General features: G+C 38.8%; 1 protein-coding gene across 5 annotated transcripts in view; it reads right to left on the reverse strand.

Annotated features, from left to right (window-relative positions):
* SMAD5 (SMAD family member 5) overlaps positions 1-21,437 on the reverse strand; it is a 45,811-nt gene extending 24,374 nt beyond the window's left edge. The window contains exons 1-3 of one of the 5 annotated variants that reach the window (XM_087816358.1): positions 19,921-20,038; positions 18,947-19,162; positions 1,896-2,467 (exon numbers count right to left, since the gene is read on the reverse strand). In XM_087816358.1, the coding sequence (XP_087672484.1) occupies positions 1,896-2,298 (403 nt within the window). In that variant the 5' untranslated portion in view covers positions 2,299-2,467; positions 18,947-19,162; positions 19,921-20,038. Of the gene's footprint in view, positions 1-1,895; positions 2,468-14,177; positions 14,323-18,946; positions 19,567-19,920; positions 20,039-21,366 lie in introns of those variants that run through there. The other 4 variants (XM_087816361.1, XM_016197519.2, XM_087816360.1 and 1 more) reach the window with 4 other exon arrangements.
* Between the last annotated feature and the right edge of the window lie 742 nt (positions 21,438-22,179).

The following is a 22,179-nucleotide window of genomic DNA, read 5'->3' on the forward strand; positions in this document are numbered from 1 at the left end:
GCTGACAAGCAGATCCTTCCCTAATTGAGCCTGATGAGGTCCAAGCCCTGACCAACACAAAAGACCCAGTTAAGTGGTGCCTAGACTCCTGACCCACAGAAACTATGAGATAATAATGTGTATTAAGCCACTTAACTTGTGGTAGTTTGTTATGCAGCAGTAGATAACTAACGCATGCAACTAGTATCTCAGCTTATACAATTCACTCATTACAAAAACTATTTACTGAGCACAATCTATAAAGTGCCAGGTAATATTACTATTGTAGGCACTGGGGATGCAATACAGAATGAGATAGAGGAAGGTCCTGCTCATGTCAGTCAATAAACAAAATAAATGTCTAACACAATGTCAAGTAATGATGCAGGTATCTGAGCAAGCACTGAATGGAGTGAGAAAATGTGCCATATAAAGATCCTGGGAGAAGAGTACTGTAAGTAAGAAAACAGCAAGAAAAAAGCCTAGATGCAGGAATATGGCAGGTCCAAAGAACAGAGGAAGTCTGACAGGTCATGTAGGGTCTCGTAGAAATTTGCTCTAAGTGTAATAGAGGGCAGGGATTGACGTGATTTGGTATATATTTTAAACTATCACTCTATCTGCTATATAGAAAACAGACTGGGTTGGAGAGGAACAAAAAGAGGCAGACAGATCAATTAGAAGACTACTGCAGGTGAAAGATGATGATACTCTGTACTGGAACCGTGGTATCAGAGATGGTGAGAGATGATATTATCAAGATATATTCTGGAGGTACAGCAAAGAGTATTTGCTCACAGCTCAAACACAGGACTTCAAAGAGAAAAATCAAAGATGCTTATAAGTAGCTACTGCAGGAATGCTGGTGCCACTGACTTCAATAAGAAAAACTGGAGAAACAAATGACTTGGTGGGAGAAAAAATCAAAAGTCTTATTTAGACATTAAATATATGTTTATTGGACATATTCAGGTGGAAATATCAAAAGGCAATTGGATACAAGTCTAAATCTTAGAAGAAAGGTTGACTTTGCAGTTCTAAATGTTAGCGTGAGGTAATAGATGGTTTCAAGACATGTGACAGAATGAGAGCACACTTAGAGGAAAGATACATGGAGAAATTGTCTAGAGACTAAGTCCTGTGAAAATAGGAAAATAAACCAACAAAGCAGCTAAGCACAAACAGGAAACTATAGTGTTTCAGGAGCCAATAAAAAAAAAGTTTTGAGTGAGAGGGAAGGAAAGCAACTATATCAAATGATGTTGGGAAGGCAAACAAGATGAGGACTGAGAATGACTGACCCCTCTATCTGTAAGAAGGCAGTCCCTAGTGATCTTGACAAGTCAAATGGTAGAGAAGAAAGGCTAACTGGAGGGGTGTCAAGGAAGAATGGGAGGAAAGAAATGTGAAGATAATAAAAATGGACACTCCTCTAAAAGAACTAGAGGAAATAGTGCAGAAGATTGGGGGTGAGGAGGTATGAGGCCAAGACAGGAATTCTTTTTTAACTTTCAGTTTAGGATGGGCAGTATTATGACATGCTTATAGCTCTCACAAATAGTCAAATAGAGAGGAAAAATATAACGCTGGGGAAAAGTTCTTAAACAGACAAAAAGGGGTGGGATGTAGTATGCACATGGAGCTTAGGCCTTAGATCAAATAGAGACAGGTCATTCACAGGAATGGCAGAGAGTACATATAACTGACTCCTTAATAATGAGTTAGAGGTAAGCCACTTGGGAGCTATATCATCTATATGTAAAAAGCTGAATTCAAAATCCAGTATTCCTTCCAAAATTAAAATCTTTAAGAAGAAAAACACAAGGCTAATATAACCTTTTAATTACTAAATCAGGTTAAACGCAAATCAGCAAGAGAGAAGTTTTTTTAATTCTTCTCAACGGAGTAAAACCTACCTGGACTCTCCACTCTCTTATAGTGGTATGGGTTGATACAAACTTCTTTTTGCTTAGATCCAAAAGGAAATTCACAAATATCCAATGGTTTTAGCTCATGATGACTCTGCAAATCAGGCCAGCGCCAAACACGACAATATATAACATGGGGTAAGCCTTTTCTGTGAGAAACCTGCAGGCGTCCATCTAAAGATCGGGGAATAGTGACACATTTGCTCGGCTGTCCTGGACTACTCAAGGCTTTCTCCAGTTCCTCCATGGCACCCTTTTTCTTTTTTAGCTTTTTCACCAAAGCATCAACTGCCTTTTCTGCCCATTTCTCCTCTTCATCACCTTGCTTCCAGCCCAACAATCGCTTTACTGCTGGACTAGTAAAAGAAAACAAGCTGGCCATTGACGTCATTTGATATAAATCTTCAGAGACCTTCCTGCAACTCAAAGTCAGTGGCTACTGAATGAACAGATCACAGATGAAAAGTCATACACGGGTCCTAAGCAGAAGTTCCAATTAAAAAGGGAAGAGGGACATTTATCTTCTTAACTGCCATAAGCTTCTTTCACTGGTTCAAGTCCTGAAAGAGAAAGGAGGAAAGGATAAGATCCCTAATTTAAAGAATGCAATTAACATACATTAAAATCAACATAATTGAAAAGTATGTTATTTTTATATAAGAGCAGAAAAGCATTACAAAGTAAAACAAAAAAGCCTAAGTCTAGAAAGAAAAATTTTCTCTAAAGTCCTGTGACTACTCAATTTCTTCTTCATAATATGAACAAATAATTCACAGGCAATGCCAAGGGATAACCAATAGCAAAAACAGGTTGCTCTGCTTTCTACTTATTATCCAACAATACAACAGCATCTAGATTTTAATTTTGTTGGTCAGGCTAGTAAGCCCCCAAATGGCCGCCTAAGGTTTGATTCTTAAGTACTTTTCTTCATTGAAACCCATGTTACATGCTATGTCAATTTTGAACATGATATGTCCTGATTTGAACAAAAATCTAGCTCTTCCCTAAGGTCATTATTGTCTTTAAAATGTTTCACAGACATAAGGTTTGGGCAAAAGGCATGGTCTTATTCAATCACATTATTAGATGCAAATTTTATTAAAGGTTGTCATAAGACAAAATGTACCAAGCCCTCAAATAAATCCTCACATACATCGTTGCCAGAAAAATGGAAAGTATCTATTTTTTAAACTAAGAATGCAAAATAAATTTAAAGAGAATTCAAAGTTTAACCCAGAAAAGGACAGTTAATAATTTTATAATTCCTACTGCCTTTTGTGATATTTTAAGCATGTTAAGTTAATGAACCTGCTCCAGGCAGACCACTACTCTGCACCATTAAGAAGCTCTTCGAGTTGATGACAAGAGGAAGTGATGTGCAATGGCACTCCACTGATAAGAATGGGTAAAATCCCCTGTGGTGACTACACAGACAACTACAGACAATGAGCAACCAGTGAAGTAGCAGGAGTATGCTGGAAAAAAGTTGTCAATAATAAAAGATGCTTCCTTTCTTGTGCCTAAAATTGCCAAATACAGCTGCAGCTCTCCTGTGACAAATTCTAGCATCAGGACTATTCTGTATTGAGGGTGCATCTTCCCAGAAAAGAATGTATGTGCTCAGTTAAAATCCAGTTAAACATAAAGTAAAATAAAACTGAATTAAATTCAACAAATAATTATTGCTTGTTATGTGCCACTTACTGTGAACAGCGATAATAGTGCTTTAAAAACAAAAAGCCATAGCAAATAGATCTCATCTTCAGAGCCAACTGATTCATTCATTCAGCATATACTTACTGAGAGCCTACTATGTGCCAAGCACTGTTCCTGGCACTAATCAATTAGTAGTAGCTATCTAGACTGCTTTGTTGCTATGTTAGAACCATGGGGAGAAGGGTGCAGAGAAGTGAGAATATACTCTTTACATATGAATAAATATGCCCAATCCTACATAGGATAATTTTTGCCAGGTAAGTAAAACTGGCTACATTAAACTGCAGCTCTATAACAAAGAATGAAAACACATTTTTCAGTAATAGGTCTCGGACTATAAAGTGTTATGTACTAAACAAACTTTAAGAAGGGCTGATCTCAGTTGTAGCTACATCAAGGACATAGGATATAAGTCATCTGAATCAGAAAGTAAAGGCATGGCTGGGTTGTGTAAGCTGAGCAGGGAAATTTCAAAGACAAAAGGATATAAACAAAAAAAGTTATGAGAAGACATGAATAGAGCATTTCCTACGACAGAAAGGAGAGAGGCCTGGCTGAGTGAGATCTTATTCAGCAATATTGGAATATAACGGAGGCTAGACAGGATAATGCATGTGTGTGTGAGAGAGTATATATGTGCAATGGAGAGATACAATGAAGGGGGAGGCAAAAGGAGTGGAGTTTAAAGACCAGATACTAGATTAGTAGTTAACCACTACAAAGTGCTTAATAAATGTTAACTACTAATCTAGTCTTATCACCATTATCATCATCATTATTATTTTTAAATACTAACCATATTATGTACTAAAGAAAAAACAAAGGAAGTTAAAGTTACCTCTGGGGAGAGGCAATAGAGAGGAATCCTGTGTGATTTATTCTATCTACTTCTGTATTGTTCTAACCTTTTAACGAAAGGAATCTATTAATACATCACTTGCATAATGCTAAAATAAAAAGAGTACTTAATCTACAAAAAATTATGATGAACAGAATGGGGTTAAGAGTGCTGGTACAAAACAGGAGAAACTAATGCATGCTAGTAAAAGTCACGATGGTGATTACCCTTTGAAGGAAAGGGTGAGGGTATTAACTAGAAGGGAACCTAAGGGTTTCTGCCGTCCTGGTAAAGTTCTGCTTCTCATTTTAGGTGATTAAATGGGAGAGTTCAGCTTGTGAAAATTCAGCTCGCTGGAGAGATAAGATGTGTACACTTTTCTGTATGATTTAAAACTATTTTCTCCCCATCATCAGTTCCCTTTCTCACAAGCAATCCCTTTCATTTGCATGTTTTATGTCCTTTCAAAAATATTTTGCATAAATACAAGCAAATACAAATATATACAAAAATCTTTTTTTACACAGTGCTATACTAAAAAGAAAAAAAGGCAGTTACAGAAAAATGTACAGTGTATCTTCAAGACCTTTCCATATCAATATAGAAAGAGCTTCCACATTATTCACAGAATTCCAGTGTGAAAATAATCTTAAAAGTACATCAACCATGTCATTCCCCTGCTCAAAAATTATCCAGTGGCTTCCCATTACACTCAATATCCAAATTCCCTAACATCACTTTATAGCATCTACATGATCTGGCCTTTGACTTCTCCAAACTCATTTCTTACCATCCTCCTACCTAACTTTGCACTCAACTATGCTTGACTTCTTTCCATTTCTCAAGTGTTCCAGGGTCATTCCTATCTGAAGGCCTTTGCACTTGATGTTCCCTGCCCTGGCATTTTCTTTTCCCAGATCTTAACATGACTTACTCTCTCAATTAATTCAACTGCTCAGATGTCACCTCCTGAAAAACGACTTCCTTGAACATTTTATTTAAAATAGCTTACATCCCACCCCCACATCATTCGCTATCATTTGACCCTCCTCGATTTTCTATCATGGAACTTAACCTAACCAGGCATTACATTATCAATTTTACCAATTTATTATATGTCTTCCCCCCTGAAATGTTATTAGGCAGGTAGCCTCATCTTCCTTATCCACCATCATATTCCCTACACCTAGAACAGTGCCTATTTATTAAATAAATGAGTTTTTTTTAATTTTGTGAACTATGCATGCCTTTATAAGAGCATCTGTATAAATTTTTTTTTTAATGTTGTTTATGGATAAACATAGATACAGTAATGGAATACAAGTATGCATGGAGCCTGGCTGGGCGTGGCTCAGCAGTTGAGCCTTGACCTAGGATCCAGGAGACGGCAGTTCGATTCCTGGTCAGGGCACATGCCTGGGTTGCAGGCTCAATCCCCAGTTGGGGGTATGCAGGAGGCAGCCGATCAGTGACTCTGTCACCATTGATGTTTCTCTCTCTCTCTCTCTCTCTCTCTCTCTCCCCCCCTTCCTCTCTCTTGAATCAATAAAGATATATTTTTTTAAAAAGTATGGATGGAAATGATACATACCAACCTCAGGGTACTGAATACTGACTTACAAAAGAAGGAAAGAAGGATGAAGAAGGGATGGGAAAGATTTAGCTGTGTTTCTTATAAAACTCGATTTGAAGAAAATCTGGCAAATCATAAGATGTTATTTTCTCTGCTTTTCTGTGTTTAAATGTTTCATAACTCAAAAAATTCACTATTTTTAATTTTTAAAAAGTAATCTAATGAAAACAGAAGGTCAGATTCTGTCCTTTACTAGGTATATGACCATGACCAGGTATCACTCTTTCTAAGCCTATAAACTTTTCTGGACAGTAGGTATAATGGTTCCTAAGACAATGAAATGATGAAGTAATAAAGTAGTGTGTGTGTATGTGTCTACATGAGGAAGATTACACACATGTAATAGATACTTTATAAACCGAAAAGTGCTATTCAAATTTGAATTATGATCATCAGTGTTCAAAGGAAGAAGAGTCAAGACTTCAAAGACTGGTTAGATTTAGTCTCAATCCAACGTACCCACCACTGTACCACTGTACCCAGTTTCTGATTCAATCCAAATCCCTGCACCTCTGCCCATCTGTGTCTTCCGAGAGAAATCTCACCATCCTTAATGATAAACTCAAATCTACCCCCTTTGGTGAAGAATTCTTCACCCTAAAGAGGCTATGGCCATTTATTATACTTATTATAATTAATGAATAATATCTTAAATGGTAAAAATATATCTTAATTTCCCAAATGGAATACAAAATCCTCCCAGGAAGACATCTTCAGCACCTGGCATTATGCCATGTCCCATGCCACATACTAAGGGAATATATAATGAATGGTCATTGATTTTTCTATCAACTGTACCTTGCAATTAAAAAGATAACTTCAAATTTTAAATCCAGGTGACTAAGATAATGACAATTCCATTAATAGAATTAAGGATACTAAGAAAGTGGCTTAGTCAGCAGAACAGATGGTTAACTCTACTGGAAAAGGGGCATGAATGGAGACGTAGGTTTAGCAAAGAAAACATGAGAAACAGATTTAAGATTTTGCACAAAGTGCTGAAACAGTAAGAAAATGTAGATTTTCAACAGAATGAAAGAGCAGCAAGTAAATACCTGAATATTAGGGAACGTTCACTGGTAGGAAAGAGTTACTGATAAAGTATCCCTAAAAGGAAGATCTTAGAGCTAGATACAATAGTACTGTAGGAGATTAAGCAAATGGGAGAGTTTAAAAAATGTGAACAAAGAAAAGGCCAATGACTTTGTGAGTATTGTATGGCGATGTCATTAGTTAGCCTTCAAGAGATTGGCTTCAGAAAGAATAAGGAGTGTCAGGTTTTAAAACCTAAGACTCAATATTACTGTTTTCTTAAACTAGCACTAGGGTCCTGGGTGGTGTGGCTCAGCTGGTTGGATCATAGTCTCATGCACCAAAATGTCTCTGGTTTGATTCCCGGTCAGGGCACATATCTAGGTAGTGGGTTCAATCCCCAGTTGGGGCGAGTGCAAGAGGCAACAGATATACGTTTCTCTCTCTCTCTCTCCCCCCCTTCCTCTGTCTCTAAAATCAATTAAAAACAAAACAAACAACAACCAAAAACTAGCACTAGGAAAAGGGTAGGGACAAACCTTACACTCAATTCTTTAAATACAGAATGATTAAAAATTTTAAACACATTTAAAAGAATTCTTTCTAAAAATGTGTTATAATTTTTCAAACTACATAAGTGGTATGTGCAAAGTAATCCAAGTACTCATTAGCCTCAACTTACAAAGTTAAAAAAGGAAACAAAATTCATCACAAAAATTCACTAGTGACTAAGCAAAGGACCTGATCGGGTACATCAGATGGTAAAATGGGCTCAACATCATTAGTCATCAGAGAAATTTTTAAAAGGAAAACAGTAAAATATCACTCCACGTCTACCAGAATAGCTAGATTTTAAAAAAATAAAAAAGTGTTTATGACGATACAGATTTGGAACTCTTAATTTAGAAAGAATATAAATTACCCCAACTACTTTGGAAAATTCTTTGACAATATTTACTAATACTAAACATAGATTCCTATAACCAAGCAATTCCATTCCTAAAGACATGATGAATCTCATAGATATAATACTGAAGAAGTCAGATACAAAAGATTAAACATATCATTCCATCTATATGACATTCAAAAAGAGGAAAACCTATGTCATTAGAGGTAGTAACGTTACTAAGATGGGACAAGAGAAACTCTTCTGGGGAGCTAAAAATTTTCTATATCTTGACTTGGGTGACAACATAAATGTATGTGTATGTAAAAGTTCATTAAGTTATACACATAAGATTTATATACTTTATTATAAGATATACTTCAATATAAAAAAATCTTTTAGCAATTTACTAGTGAATTAGCGACCTATAAAATTAGTTCCCATTCACTAGCATCCCTCATCATAAACCATGAGTGAAACTGCAAATTTGCAAAAACTAACATTTCACAAAGTTTATTAAAATGATGGCAAACAATGTAGGGCCTGAGATTTAATTTTACCCTACTGCTCTACAAGCAAATAAGTTAGTTACTGTTTCACAGATACTGACAAAAGACATGAGACTCCAGGGTCAGAGACAAACGACTTTATTACTCATGGCACAGCATTAGCATCAGATTTGCGGTTCTCTTTGCCTCCAACACCCATGGAAGTGATGTAGTATGGTCCAGATGGATGGTACTCCTATAGTGGGTTTGCAATTACTTTTGTAGTAATCAGTAAGCAAGCCTGTTGTTTGTAGAGAAAGAATAACTTGACTTATCAACGGATTAACAAAAGTTCTTGGCAAAAGCAATATATATTTATTACGGATATTTTTGCAAAAGAAAAAAAAAAAATCCTCTTAATGTTAGTACCACAAATGTCAAACATGAAGGATGCTATATCATGCTACTAACTTATTTTTGTGAGAAAAATTAAGCCTATCCATTCACACTTGATTCAGTCTTTGTTCATTATAAGAATGCATATTTACAATTATAACCTAATGTTTTTCCAAAATTTTAATTTTTCAAGATAAAGTCCCAATCAGATCTTTTAGTCACAATTTAGTATGAAACACTACTCTGCATGTTAAGTGGTTTCATTTTAAATGGGCTTTTTCTTAAACCAGTTATCATTAGTTCACAAGACCTAAATGTAACATGAGCTTTTCTTGATGACTTAGTTATCATTATGAACCTGTTACTGTGCTGTGTTAGAAACACACTATAAAAAGCATGCAGAATAAGATGCACTGTTACTGACTGAATAAACAAAAGTGCATGAATAATTTTGTAAAGTTACTTAGATAGGCAGACTTTTGGACACGACTTTCTTAAAAGAATATAGCTATTTCAATAATTTCAAGTTTCCTTTCTACAAAATCAATTGCTAAAGAAACAATAATTCCTTTGAGGAGGGGGGGGGGAGGAGAGGGGGAGGGGGAGGAGGGAAGGAAGATGAGGATACCACTAATATTAATTGAATACTCACTATTCCAAGCACTGTTAAGGACCTTATTATAGTCCAAAAATCATTAAAATCTCAAAACAGCCATGAGGTAAATTCCATTATTTTCATTTTACAGATGAGAAAACAGGCAAAAGGAAATTAAATAATTTGCTTATTTACATAAATAGGGAGAAATAAAGCCAGGAATTGAAACCCTGGCAGCCCAGCTCCAGAATCTACACTCCGAACCACTATACACACTGCCACCTAAAAAGAGATCCTCCTGCCAAGGAATTTTCTTCCCTTAAAGAGCTTCTCTATTGTTCTTCATATCTCTGAATTCTCCAAAACATTCAAATAATTATATATTATTATAAAATAAGATTATATGGTTTCAGAGACCAAGAATAATCCAGTTCAATGTGCTCATTTTCAAGTTGATTTTTTTCATACCACTTAACATATTCTCATCAACTTTATCTACTTTAGCCCACTTTTCTTTCAGTTTAGCTAAGTCAGTCAGTAGGTACGAAAAGACTATCTGGCCCTTGCCAGATATCTCACATTGATGTCTCTCTTTTTCTCTCTCTTTCTCTCTCTCACATCTCACATCTCTCTCTCTCTCTCTCTCTCCCCCCCTCCCTCCCACTCTCTCTAGAAGTCATGGAGAAATGTCCTGGGGTGACGACTAAAAAAAAAGATTATCTAATGTTTAACTATTATTGTATAAAAATTTACATTTATTATGGTAGCCTTTTCTTTTGGAGTTTCAAAGCTCCAGTTATCATTAGGACATTTTTGTCACACTTATCACTAGAACATAATTATCTCAGAAATGATGAGACAATGCACTACTTTATTTTAAATGTTTTTTTCTCAGTATAAAATTTCTAATTATAAAATATGCTTAATCAGTTCATTAACATTTGGTATACTTACTTCCTTATATTTTTTCTCTGCATATATATATATATTCCATATATACATATATATATGTATAGGATATATATATATTCTTCTTCTCCTCTGGCCATGATTGAGGGTATGCTATATATTACTTGGTATTCCGCATTTCCCATTTAATACAACAAGAAACTGCCATATATATGCTTTTAATGCCCCAACCATATTTCACTCATCTACTTTCTTAATATTTTAACATTTAGGTTTCAAAATGAAATTGTTATATTGGGATTAAAACCATTGTATAGTATCCATATGATAGGTCAATTTTCTCCTGTAATCTTTTCTGTAGAATATGTCATGTTCAAAATAAAACCTTGGTACACAAGTTGAAATAAAAGTACTTAGGATACAGTAATAGATTTCACTATCCTCACAAAAGTCCTTGGTTATGAAAGAATTTCTGATTATGTATACAAAAAAATAGGGTAAGATACTATGCTTTTTCTTATTTGCATATATTAGCATATGCAATAGGATCCCCAAGTAAACTTGCAACACCTTTGACAATAAAAGTAATATTAGGTTTTCTAGTAACCAAAGGGTTTAATTTTGAATCTCTTATTGAAAAGTTGGTTCAAATTTTCATGCCCCTTTTGCCTTTCTTCCACTAAATAAAATTAATTTAGGAACACTGAGAACACCCATACTCAATTTAATCAGTCGATTGTGTACATACTACTTTTCTACTATCTCTCAACTTATCCTAGAAATAGAGAAAATCCTCAAAAGGCTATACTCTGTAACTTCAGTCTTTAGAGGTTACAGAATGTTGGGCAATTAAATGTGGTCCTCTATACTCCCTTTCTACAATGCTTTCAGGGTCGACTGAGGCAGTTTTATTAACAAATATACCATCAACATGTATATTTGTACAAATATACGTATATATAACCAGTACCAAACTTAATCTCGGACTAATAGTCTTATTTATACAAAACATATTTACTGAGTGTACCTAAAAATGGCAAACCATGCCCTGGCTGATGTGGTTCAGCTGGTTGGGGGTTATCCATGTACCAAAAGGTTGCTGGTGTGATTCCCAGTTAGGGAACATGACTGGGTTTTGGGATCAATCCCCGGTGGGGGGCATGCAGGAGGTAGCAGATTGATGTTTCACTCAGATCTACATTTCTCCCTCTCTCTCTCTCTCTCTCTCTAAAAAAAACAAACAAAATCAATTAAAAAAATCTTTTTAAAAAAATGTCAAACCACTAAGATAGAGGCTATAAGGATTAAAAGATAATTCAGGTCCAGATCTTAACTTTAAAGAATTACAAATTAATAAACAACTAAGGTGTGCCCATACCTATCTACAATACAGGGTGCTAAAAGAAATTCAGGGGATGGCCCTTTGAGGAAGGCAGTAAAGGGAGATAAGCGACATGAGGTAGTTATAGCTTAGACATAAAAGCTATTGCGAGTAAAAACAGAAAAACAGAGTTTTTATCTACCAGGATGGGGAAATACTACAATTTAGTTTGCTGGAGCATAGGTGGTAGAACAAGAGAACTGGCTGGAAATACACGATAAGGCTAATCTATAACAGGGACATTAACATGTGTATTGCAACATATAAACACCAGATTTGCATTCTAATAAACTTGGGTTCAAATTCCGGATCTAACACACCTAAATTTCAATTTTTTCCAATTTTACATAGTGAATATCAGTTCTGAGAACTGAATAAGATAAAAACACTCAACTCAGAGATGTTATGATCTGAAAAAAATTGCAGCTTTTATTTTCTCCTCTCCCGAAGTCCTTGCTGATGATCTCGTCACCTCCTGCCAGTATCTGTGGCTCTCCCCTACTCTTTTGTTCCCATTCCTTTGACTCTCCTCATTTCTTGCCTCCTCTTTCTCCATTCCTCATAGCTTCTTCCACATTCCTCAGTGCTGGTTTTGGAGAAGTCTGGGTACTACCTAATGATGTATAAACTAACTAATGAAAATGCACTTTCCTTCTATCTCCAAAAGGACCCAATCAGCACACGGTGCGCAATTTATACTTGAGTAGGACCTCCTGGCCAACTCCCATAAGCACACACAAACCACCCTCAACACTCTCCCACAGACAGACAGACACAGAGACACATACTGCTCATGCCCAAACTTCAAAGGTAAATTCATAGCAACAGCTACTTAACTTTTTGCTCCAACATCTCTCTAATTGTTTCAATACAAAATAAAAGGCAAACAAACCAATCCAAAAACCTCGTCTAACACTTTTAGCCAAAACAAAATCTCCTGAGCACATCAACTCATGAAAATAAATGCCCATATGGGTCACAACCCACCATCATCTCAGCCAAACCTGTACAAAAGAATTACCGAATGAGGTTTAAAAAAACAAATTCTTCATTACAACAAAATTCAGATTCATTAGGTTTGAAAGTGGGTCCTATATCCATTTTAACAAGAGTCCCAGGTTATGCAGCAGGTTTGAGAACCAAGGTCTTTAGTATCACCTGCAATAGAAGAAAGTCACTTGCCTATATACTAAATCCAATGGTAATTTTTGTGATTGATGGTGGTAAAACTTTAAAAATATCTTACCCTTGTTGTTCTAATATCAATAGTAGTCACCAAGTATCAGCAAAGGAAGACACCCCCTGCCCACCCCCCCCCCCCACAGTTAAACCAATCCTACACCCAGGTCTACAATTATGACAACATATGTAAGCCACAATCATGCTGCAGGCAGGGAAGATAAGGACACCAAGAGCAAATTTACCCACAAGCTCTCCTAGATTCAGAAATCTTATTCTTTATGAGAACATTTATAAAGAAGAGGGGATATAATCACATGAACATCAAAAACATTTTCGTAGAGAAACACTTAAATCACCACTTTTCCCAGTAGTGACTCCCAATTTCCAAAGACATCGAAAGTTTTCATAGTGGGTGAGAACCAATCAAAGCCATTCAGGAACAGAACTCATGGTCAGACAATTTTCACAGCATAATCTTCTTGCCTAGCCTCTCTTTGTGCCCACACAAGTCTATACTTTTTTATCTCCCACATCCAGACTTTTGTTTCCCAGTTTTTAATCACTCTCTAAACTTCACCTGCTCCTCTAAGTCCTCTAATTAAGCAGAGCCTGATCTAGATGTATCACTCACCCCCACAGAGCCTGCAAGATTCCCTACATTACAACCAGATGTATTTGAATATACTTGTATAGGCCTGCAGGCACAGGAACAGACATAGAGCTGGTCAATTTTTATAGTGCTTTCCTTTAAATTATAAAATCTTCAAGGGCAGATACCAAATCACTACATTACATGTCTCTGGAGTACAAAATGCTAACTTGTGTACACAAGATATATTCCAGTGTTTTATGAAGATGTTCCCCAGATACTTCATGTGCACCCCAGATTTCAAGTTACCTGCTTAAAAGAAAAGGCAGCAAATCTGGCTCTGGGTACCTTTTCAACTCTAGGCAGCATTCATCTAATTTACACTTTCAACTCCAAAGAGTGGGACTGGCCAGTGAATTAAGCAGGCACTCACTTAAGTGAGCAGAAGGATGTGAATAAGGGGAAAGAAAATGAAAGGCTAGCTTTGAAATATTTCTGCAGTGCCCCCATTTCCTGAGAACACACAAACCAGAATAACTAGATCTCAGGTTATACAACCTACCAGATAGATGCTAGGCAGATCCTAACACATCATGAAAACAAAATTGAACAAAACAAAACTTGCCTTGAAAGCACCAGCCATATTCTGAGGTCATAGTTAAATCTGAAAAGTGTGAGACTTCCCAGGACTTCAGTTGCTATGCTCAGAGAAAGGTGGGAAGGTGGCACCAGTTTTTTTCTCATTATTATTTCCAGTAATAACAAAATAACTATATGGAAATCAAAAGAAAAAATTGAATTAAAATCTAACAACACATCAACCCATTTCCAAATTTCTATAGAATATACCAGTCTGTAAATTATATATACATTATAGGCAGAGACTGGTGTACCAAAGAATTCAAGAAAAAACTTGTTTTTCAAAACGTACTTTAACAACTAGCTTCCAAAAGTGAATTACAATTATAGCAGTACACACACAGAACTGTCTAATAAAAAAATTCTTTAAGATCACAGCAGAAATAAACAAAATAGTCTTAAAAAATAAACAAACAAAAAAACAAAGATCAATGAAACCAAGAGCTGGTTCTTTGAAAAGATACATAAGAGTGACAAACATTTAAACCAGACTCATCAAGAAAAAAAGAGAGGACCCAAATAAGTAAAATAAAAAATTAAAGAGAAGTAACAACTGACACCAAAGAAATACAAATGATTGTAAGAAAATATGAACTATAAGCCCACAAATTCGACAATCTGGAAGAAATGGATAAATTCCTAGAAACATACAATCTTCCAAAACTGAATCAGGAAGAATCAGAAAATCTGAACAAACCGGTTACAAGTAATGAAATTGAAGTAGTAATAAAAAACAAACAAACTCCCAAAAACAAAAGTCCTAGAACAGAGCTTCACAGGTGAATTTTACCAAACATTCAAAGAACTAGCACCTATCCTTCTCAAACTAGTCCAAAAAATTCAAGAGGAGGAAAGATTCCCAAGCTCATTTTACGAGGCCAGCATTATCCTAATTTCAAAACCAGATAAAGACACTACAAAGAGAGAAAATTATAGGCCAATATCCCTGACACATAGATGCTAAAATCCTTAACAAAATATTAACAAACCAGATCCAGTGATATATTAAAAAGATCATGCCACATGATAAAGAGAAATTTATTCCTGGGATGCAAAGTTGGTACAATATCTGCAAATCAATTGAATGTGATACATCACATACAGAAAATGAAGGACAAAAATCACACGATCATATCAATAGATGCACAAAAAGCATTTGATAAAATCCAGCACCATTTATGATAAAAACTCTCAGCAAAGTGGGAATAGAGGGATCATACCTCAATGTAATAAAGGTAAACCCACAGCCAACATCATATTCAACGGGCAAGAAGGCAGGGATGTCTGCTTCCACCACTCTTATTCAACCTAGTACAGGAAGCCCTAGCCACAGCCATCAGACAAGGAAAAGAAATACAAGGCATCCAAATTGGAAAGGAAGAAAAATTGTCATTATTTGCAGATGACATGATATTGTATATAGAGATCTTTAGATTCCAGCAAAAAACTGCTAGATGTGATAAATGAATTCAGTAAAGCAATAGGATACACAATAAATACCCAGAAATTAGTTGCATTTCTACATATCAATAATGAACTATCAAAAAGGGAAACTAAGAAAATAATCCCATTTATAATTGTATAAAAAAAAAAAAAAAAAAAAGACAAAACAAAACAAAACAAAAAATAGGAATACATTTAAACCAGAATGTAAAAGACCTGTACTCGGAAAACTGTAAGATACTGATGGGAGAAACTGAAGAAGATAAAAACAAGTGGAAGCATATACCATGTTCATGGACAGGAAGGATTGATAAAATGTCCATGCTACACAAATTGACAACATATCCATGCTACCCAAAGCAATCTATAGATTCAACGCAATTCCTATCAAGACATCAATGGCAAATTTCACAGAACAAGAACAAAGATTTCAAAAATTGCAATGGAACCCCCCAAAAAAACCCCAATAGCAAAAAAGACCCTGGATTAGGCAAAAAAGAACCAAAAAATCCCCCCCCCCGAAAAACCTCATTGATAACTGTATGGAGATTACTGGAGGGAAGGAGGGTGGGGGGAGGTAGGAGAGAGTAAAGAGGGGATAAATGGTGATGGAAGGAGGCTAGACTTGGGGTGGTAAAACACACAATACAATACACAGATGATATATTATAAACTGTACACCTGAAACCTATATAATTTTATTAACCAGTTACCCCAATAAATTCAATAAAAAATAAATTCTTTCTGAAACCACCTCCCTACCAGAATAGGGCCAAAAATCTTCCCACCTAGCTGACGAAGGCAAAAATATATCAAAACTAAAGAGCCCAGAACTAGCTGATTATTTACCAAAAAAACCCGTAATAATTCTGAAACTACCCCATTTTTTCAAAGTTGTAAAATGATAAAAGCTGTGAGAATATGAAGGTGGCCTGTGAGACTGGGAATTAAGTTGGTCCTAACAAAGTTTTTAGCAGTTCTTCAAAAATTTTCTATCTTAATCCTCCAACTAGTAAACATACCTCTCAGACTCAGAGTTTTAGAAAATGGCAATGAACTGGATAATCTAGCACTAAAATTTTCAACAACTACTATCCTATTAACTTTGAAAGTGGAAAGACATGAATAGGCTCCCTGGGGTCATGCATCATCTTCCTTGGTGGGAAAGTACCCCATTTCTGTGCAGCCCTCTTGAATCCTAACCTCCAAGATACTCTTTTCTCCATAATACTCAGGCTGGTGAAGATAAGAATCATTGCTCAGGCTGCTGCTGTCCTTTATAAAAAGAAATCTCCCATATCTCTGACCTTATGAGTAGACTAGCAAACCCATAGGATGTAAGATGCCTGTAACATTTGAAGAAATAAACTATTTGACTGCTTCTTTGTGCTTGGGGGGGACGACTCTAGAAGTAAAGAGAATAAGGAAGACTGATAAACTAGGGGAATAAAGGCAGCTATATCCTATAGTGTACTCAAGTCAGCTCTGAAATTCACCCAAATGTGTGGCTCACTGCCTAAACCAACATATACATCTGGTAATAATAAACACTGATAAGTCATAAACAAAAACGGCTTTCTCAATTCAAAGACTCTACAACCATTGGTAACATTAAAATTTACATAAAACACAATCAAGCAATTTGTGTGAAATAGATTTTTTTAAAAATAGTATTTCAATTTAAGTTACTACACAATGAAAAACTGGTATTTTACTGCCTGGTCTTCAAAAGACTAAGAAGCCACTATCTTTGATTTTACCAAGTTACAAATCTGTTTTCAGTAGAGAGAGAAAACATATTGCCTCTGTTAACCCAAAGGACAAAAAAGATCATCACTGCAAATCATAATGTTTGGGTTCATGATGAAAACAGGAAACAGACAGGCTGCCCAGGTATAATTATGGTTATAGTCTAATGTGCCTTCAGGTTCAGCCAAGAATTAAAACCCAGTGAAGAGGGTAAGGAGAATTTACTTGCCTCTACCTTGCAACAGAAGGCAACTTTTAATAATACTCCCAGCAACATGTTACATAACCAACAGTAAACAACAATCTGATTCAAACCTCATTAGTAACAACATTCTGCCACTGTCTCCCACTGAAATTAATAGCTGACTTTGCCAGAGGGAAAAGAAATGCCGCACGTATCAATCTACCCATTTCTGTGGCGCCTACCACAGTGAACCAGACAAGTAGATAATACCACCAAAACTACACAGATTCTACAAAAATTATTTTATTATTTTCTTTTCCAGCTCTCGGCTCTCTTCCTCCTTTTAACCATATCACAGCATATGGATGCATTTAAAATCTAAGAGGAAAGTCAGTTAAGAAGGTTCATCTAACTTTTACAGCCTATTTCCACTATGATCTGAAAGAAACAGAAACATAAATAACGAATGGATTTTTGTATCAAAGATAAACCAGTCTAGTTTACGCCAATAACAGCAGCTGTGTAAAAAGGAAAAGCACATTGAGGGAGCAGCAATGAAGAGGGGGAAGGAAAGGAGGATGCTATAGACAATCATGTGAACAATCATAAACAAAAATTAAATTAAAAACAAACAAAATATGTACTACTTCTTTCAAGGTTACATGTTAACTTGTCTCTTATGAGTTGTTTTGTATTCCTGTAAATCTCTGGGTTCACCTTAGAAGAAAAAGAGTTAGCAAAGGAGTAAAAAAAATAAAATATAATAATTTGTTCAAATCTAAAAATAATTCCTTACTTAATTTGGAACCCACTAATTTCATAACACTATGTGGGCCAATAAATGTGAAACTATTGCATTGTGTATAGCTACTGTTTTCTGGTATCAAGCAGAAATTTTAAGCTACTTGGATGTTACTATACCTACTAGGACTAAGGTTTTCAACTTTTCGGCTTTCAAATTAACATTAAGAACTAATTAACTCTGGGCAGTTTGGGTACTCTAAAGAAACTCAAGTACTGTACTCTAGTTTAAAAAACATTTAAAAAAAAAAGAATTTTAAAAAACAGCAACTCAAGTACCCTTTCCTCTCAACTTGTATGAGGCCAAGCCACAACCTCCACCTATCCAGCCTTTGTTGCTAGATAAGAACACTTTTGGTAGTGCTAGGCAACAGGCATGATGTGACAAACTCAACCAGACAAAACTTTTTCCATAGAAAGATAAGGTAAACAAGATATACTTAGCACCACACCCATTTCAAGGCACAAGCGACCAGGAAAGCTTTTTTTTCCCTCTCTCTAGACCTCCAGCTGGTTAGGAAACAATGTCTCTACAATCAAGATAGAGATCTGGCCCAGGGTGTTCAGGCATTCCTCACCTCCAGGCTGGCCTACAGCTCCACTCTCCAATGCCATCAAAACCAGAATTGGAACATTTTGTTAGGAAGCGGGCAAAGGTCCAAATACTCGACTATCCTCGTCCCAGTTCTTTTTGCAACCAAAATGTTTTGGTTACTGAGCATGCTCCAACTTAAGACGGGCGCCACATGGGAGTTTTCAAAGCTTAGTATCCAAACTCCACGTAATAACAGCAGCTGAAAAGGGAAGAGAGGAAAAGGGGAGGGGAAGGAGGAGAAACCGGAATATGAATCTTGAGGACTGATATCGAGGTGAAGGGCCCGGGCACAGTGCTTGGCACTCTCCGCGTAGCTATGAACAAGTTTCACATGAAGTAGAAGAAACCTTTGCAGCGGTGAAAACTGGCATGGCAAGTGGCAGAAATCAGGTCTAACACCCAGCTGAGTGCAGTAGCAGGTCACAACCGCCCAGAGTGTAATTCCCACCGATAAGCGTGGATCCTTATCTTTGAAACACAAAGCGACGGCGGCACGGATTCATCAAGCCATTGGACAGCCTGCAGTGGAGCTGACCAGGCTGCTCCGCCGAGCACGGCGATCGTACCAGGGTGGTGCTCAGATGAGGAAGAACAAACCGATCCTCGGGACAGAAGCGGGGCCCGGGACCCCTCCGGGGCGTCCCGAACGCCTCCCTCCACAGTCCCGGCGCCAGCCGCGGCGCAGGACTAGGACCCGCCTCCGCTCCGCCTCAAGACGCCCCCGGCCGCAGGCGAGGCCTCCGCGGGCAGACGGGCCGCCCCATCCCCGCCCGCCCGGACCCCAGCAGGCGCGGGCTCGGCCTACCTCCCGCCCCGCAGGCCCGGGTGGTTTCCGCTCCGTCCGCGGCCGAACGCCCCCGCCTCGGCCCGAGTCCGGCCTCTAGGGCTGGAGAGCGAGCCGCGTCCCGGCACAGCCCGCAGCCCGCTCCCGCTCGCGCCCCGCGGCCCCACACTCACTCTGCGGCGGTCCGGGCGCGCTCTCCCGGCGCCGTCGCTGCGCTTCCCCTCAGTGCAACTTTATTAGCAGCTCGGCCGCGGGACACGCGCACGGCGCCCGCTCGCCCAGGACCCGGATGAGGGAGGGAAGGAGCCGAGGGCACCCCCTTCTTCCCCCCTCCCCCCTGCGCTGAGGTCAGCGCATGCGCGCAAGCGGCCGAGTGACCGCTGCGGGAGCGTGGGCAGGGCCGCCCGCCCGGGCGGCTGAAGGAAGCGGCGCGCTTGGCCGAGCGCCGGCGCTGCCTGCTCCCCAGTCAGCGCGGCTCCGCGCCGCAGCGGCCAGGCCCCGGACGAGAGTCGCCCCCGCCCGCGCGGCCCAGTTCGTCGGCGCGTCGGCCCCGTGCGCCCGACGGGCTGCGGCTGGATTCCCAGGCGGGGCACGTGCCTCGGTGTCGGTTCGATCCCCGGCGGGGCGCTTCGGGGAGCCCACCCTACGACGTCTTCTCTAGGAAGCCGACGTTTCTCTCCCTTCCCCCGCCCTTCTCTAATCAGTAAACATACAAACGTGTCCTCTGGTGAGGATTAGAAAAAGAAGTGCGAGCCGGCTAGCTCCCACCCCCACCATGGCCACTGTCCGTCTCCACTGACCAAATTAACCCACTTTATAATAAAATAAAGTAATTGTCCTCGACATGGACAATTGGAGATTTCCCCAGTGAAATATAAAGTGCAAATAAAGACATCATCGGATGCAACTCTGCTACTTTTATTAACTCGTATGAATCTCAGGGATGAGCAGCCTCTGCGGAGAGCGGCGCTTCAGAAGGAGCTCCGAGCTTCTTGCGGCTTCTCACGGGCGCCGCCGAGCGCCCTGCTGTCCGGGTCCCGGAGCCGCGCCCACGCCCCCCTTGCGGGCACCTGGCAGCGCACGAGCGCCCGCCTTCGAGCTCCCCCAAGTATCCATCGGGAGCTCAGCCCAGCAGCTCAAGACACAACCCCCCACCTCCTGGGGCGGCGGGAGGTCCTGCGGGGACCCGCCCCTGGCGGGGGGCCACGGCCGCGGCCACCGCGGCTGGCATCGCGTCTCACCTCCTGCGGCCAGTCTAACAGCGCCTGGGACCCTTCTCAACACTTTTCCCCTCCAATTCCCCAACACTGTCAGCACGTCCCAGAATATGAGAGTCTACCACCTATGGGGACCCCATTTGGAGATTACTAATGAAGAAAAACTTTTAAATAATTGTTTTTACTTTTAAAGTTCAATACCAATTTTCCAAAATTCCACTATAGGCTTCTTTTAAAAATAATCTAAGTTTTAAAAAAATTGGAGTCATTTTTAACCCTCTCGTATCTTAATCCAATCCATCACAAAACCCTACTAACTCTGCCTTCCAAATATATCCCCAGTCTGACCTTTCGTCACCATGCTTACTGCCACCTCCGCCGCCTGAGCCAGGGTCATCTCACCTGACACGCAAGGTGGGCAGCGCTGGGCCCCGCTGGGGAGCCCGAGGGCGCCTGCTCTGATCCAAAGGGGCAGCTGCGGTTCACGCCAGTCAACTGTCACCACGGGGAGTTGCAGGAATCAGGACCCAGTGTTGGCAGATGTTCTTTTTCAAAAACAGCTGGAAATCTGGATTTTAATGTTTTTTATGTTTAACAACTCCTTTCATTCTTTCTCTCTTTTTCACTCTCTTTCCTAGACACTCAGGAGGCCAACCCTGTACATGCCAAGCAAAACAAATCCATGGTCCCGATTTAGCCTGCTGGCCATCAGTTTGCAATCTCAGGTCTGCATCTTAAACCTCTTTACTGCATCATAAACTTTGTGAAAGTAAAGTCTGTGTACTTTAACTCTTTGTCACACTCGCTGATTATTTGTTGTTAATTCAGAATTTTCCAGCCCTTGGAAGGCACATATTTCTGGAGCCTGCATGGGTTTACAACTCCCAGAAGTGCCTATAACCCTGCCTTGAAGGATGCCTTTTTTTTTTCTTTCCAGGACTGATGTTTGCAGAGTGCTTTGTTGAGTATTATAAGACATAACAATTTTGTTTAAATGTTTTGTACACTAGAGTCACTTCTTACTTCAAACAGATAGTAAAATCCTTTCCAAAACAAACTGTTTACTGTCTCGCAGTCACTGCACATATGTAAGGAAGAATTTGTGATTACAGGATTCCTTTTAACAATCACATTTATAATCTCAAAGCCAACAGTTCTGCTTCCTGAACTGTGTCCACATACTGACCAAACCACCCAGAGACTCCAACCTCTCCA

This window comes from Miniopterus natalensis, chromosome 4 (genome assembly GCF_054644295.1).
Source record: "Miniopterus natalensis isolate mMinNat1 chromosome 4, mMinNat1.hap1, whole genome shotgun sequence".
Taxonomy (NCBI): Eukaryota; Metazoa; Chordata; class Mammalia; order Chiroptera; family Miniopteridae; genus Miniopterus; species Miniopterus natalensis.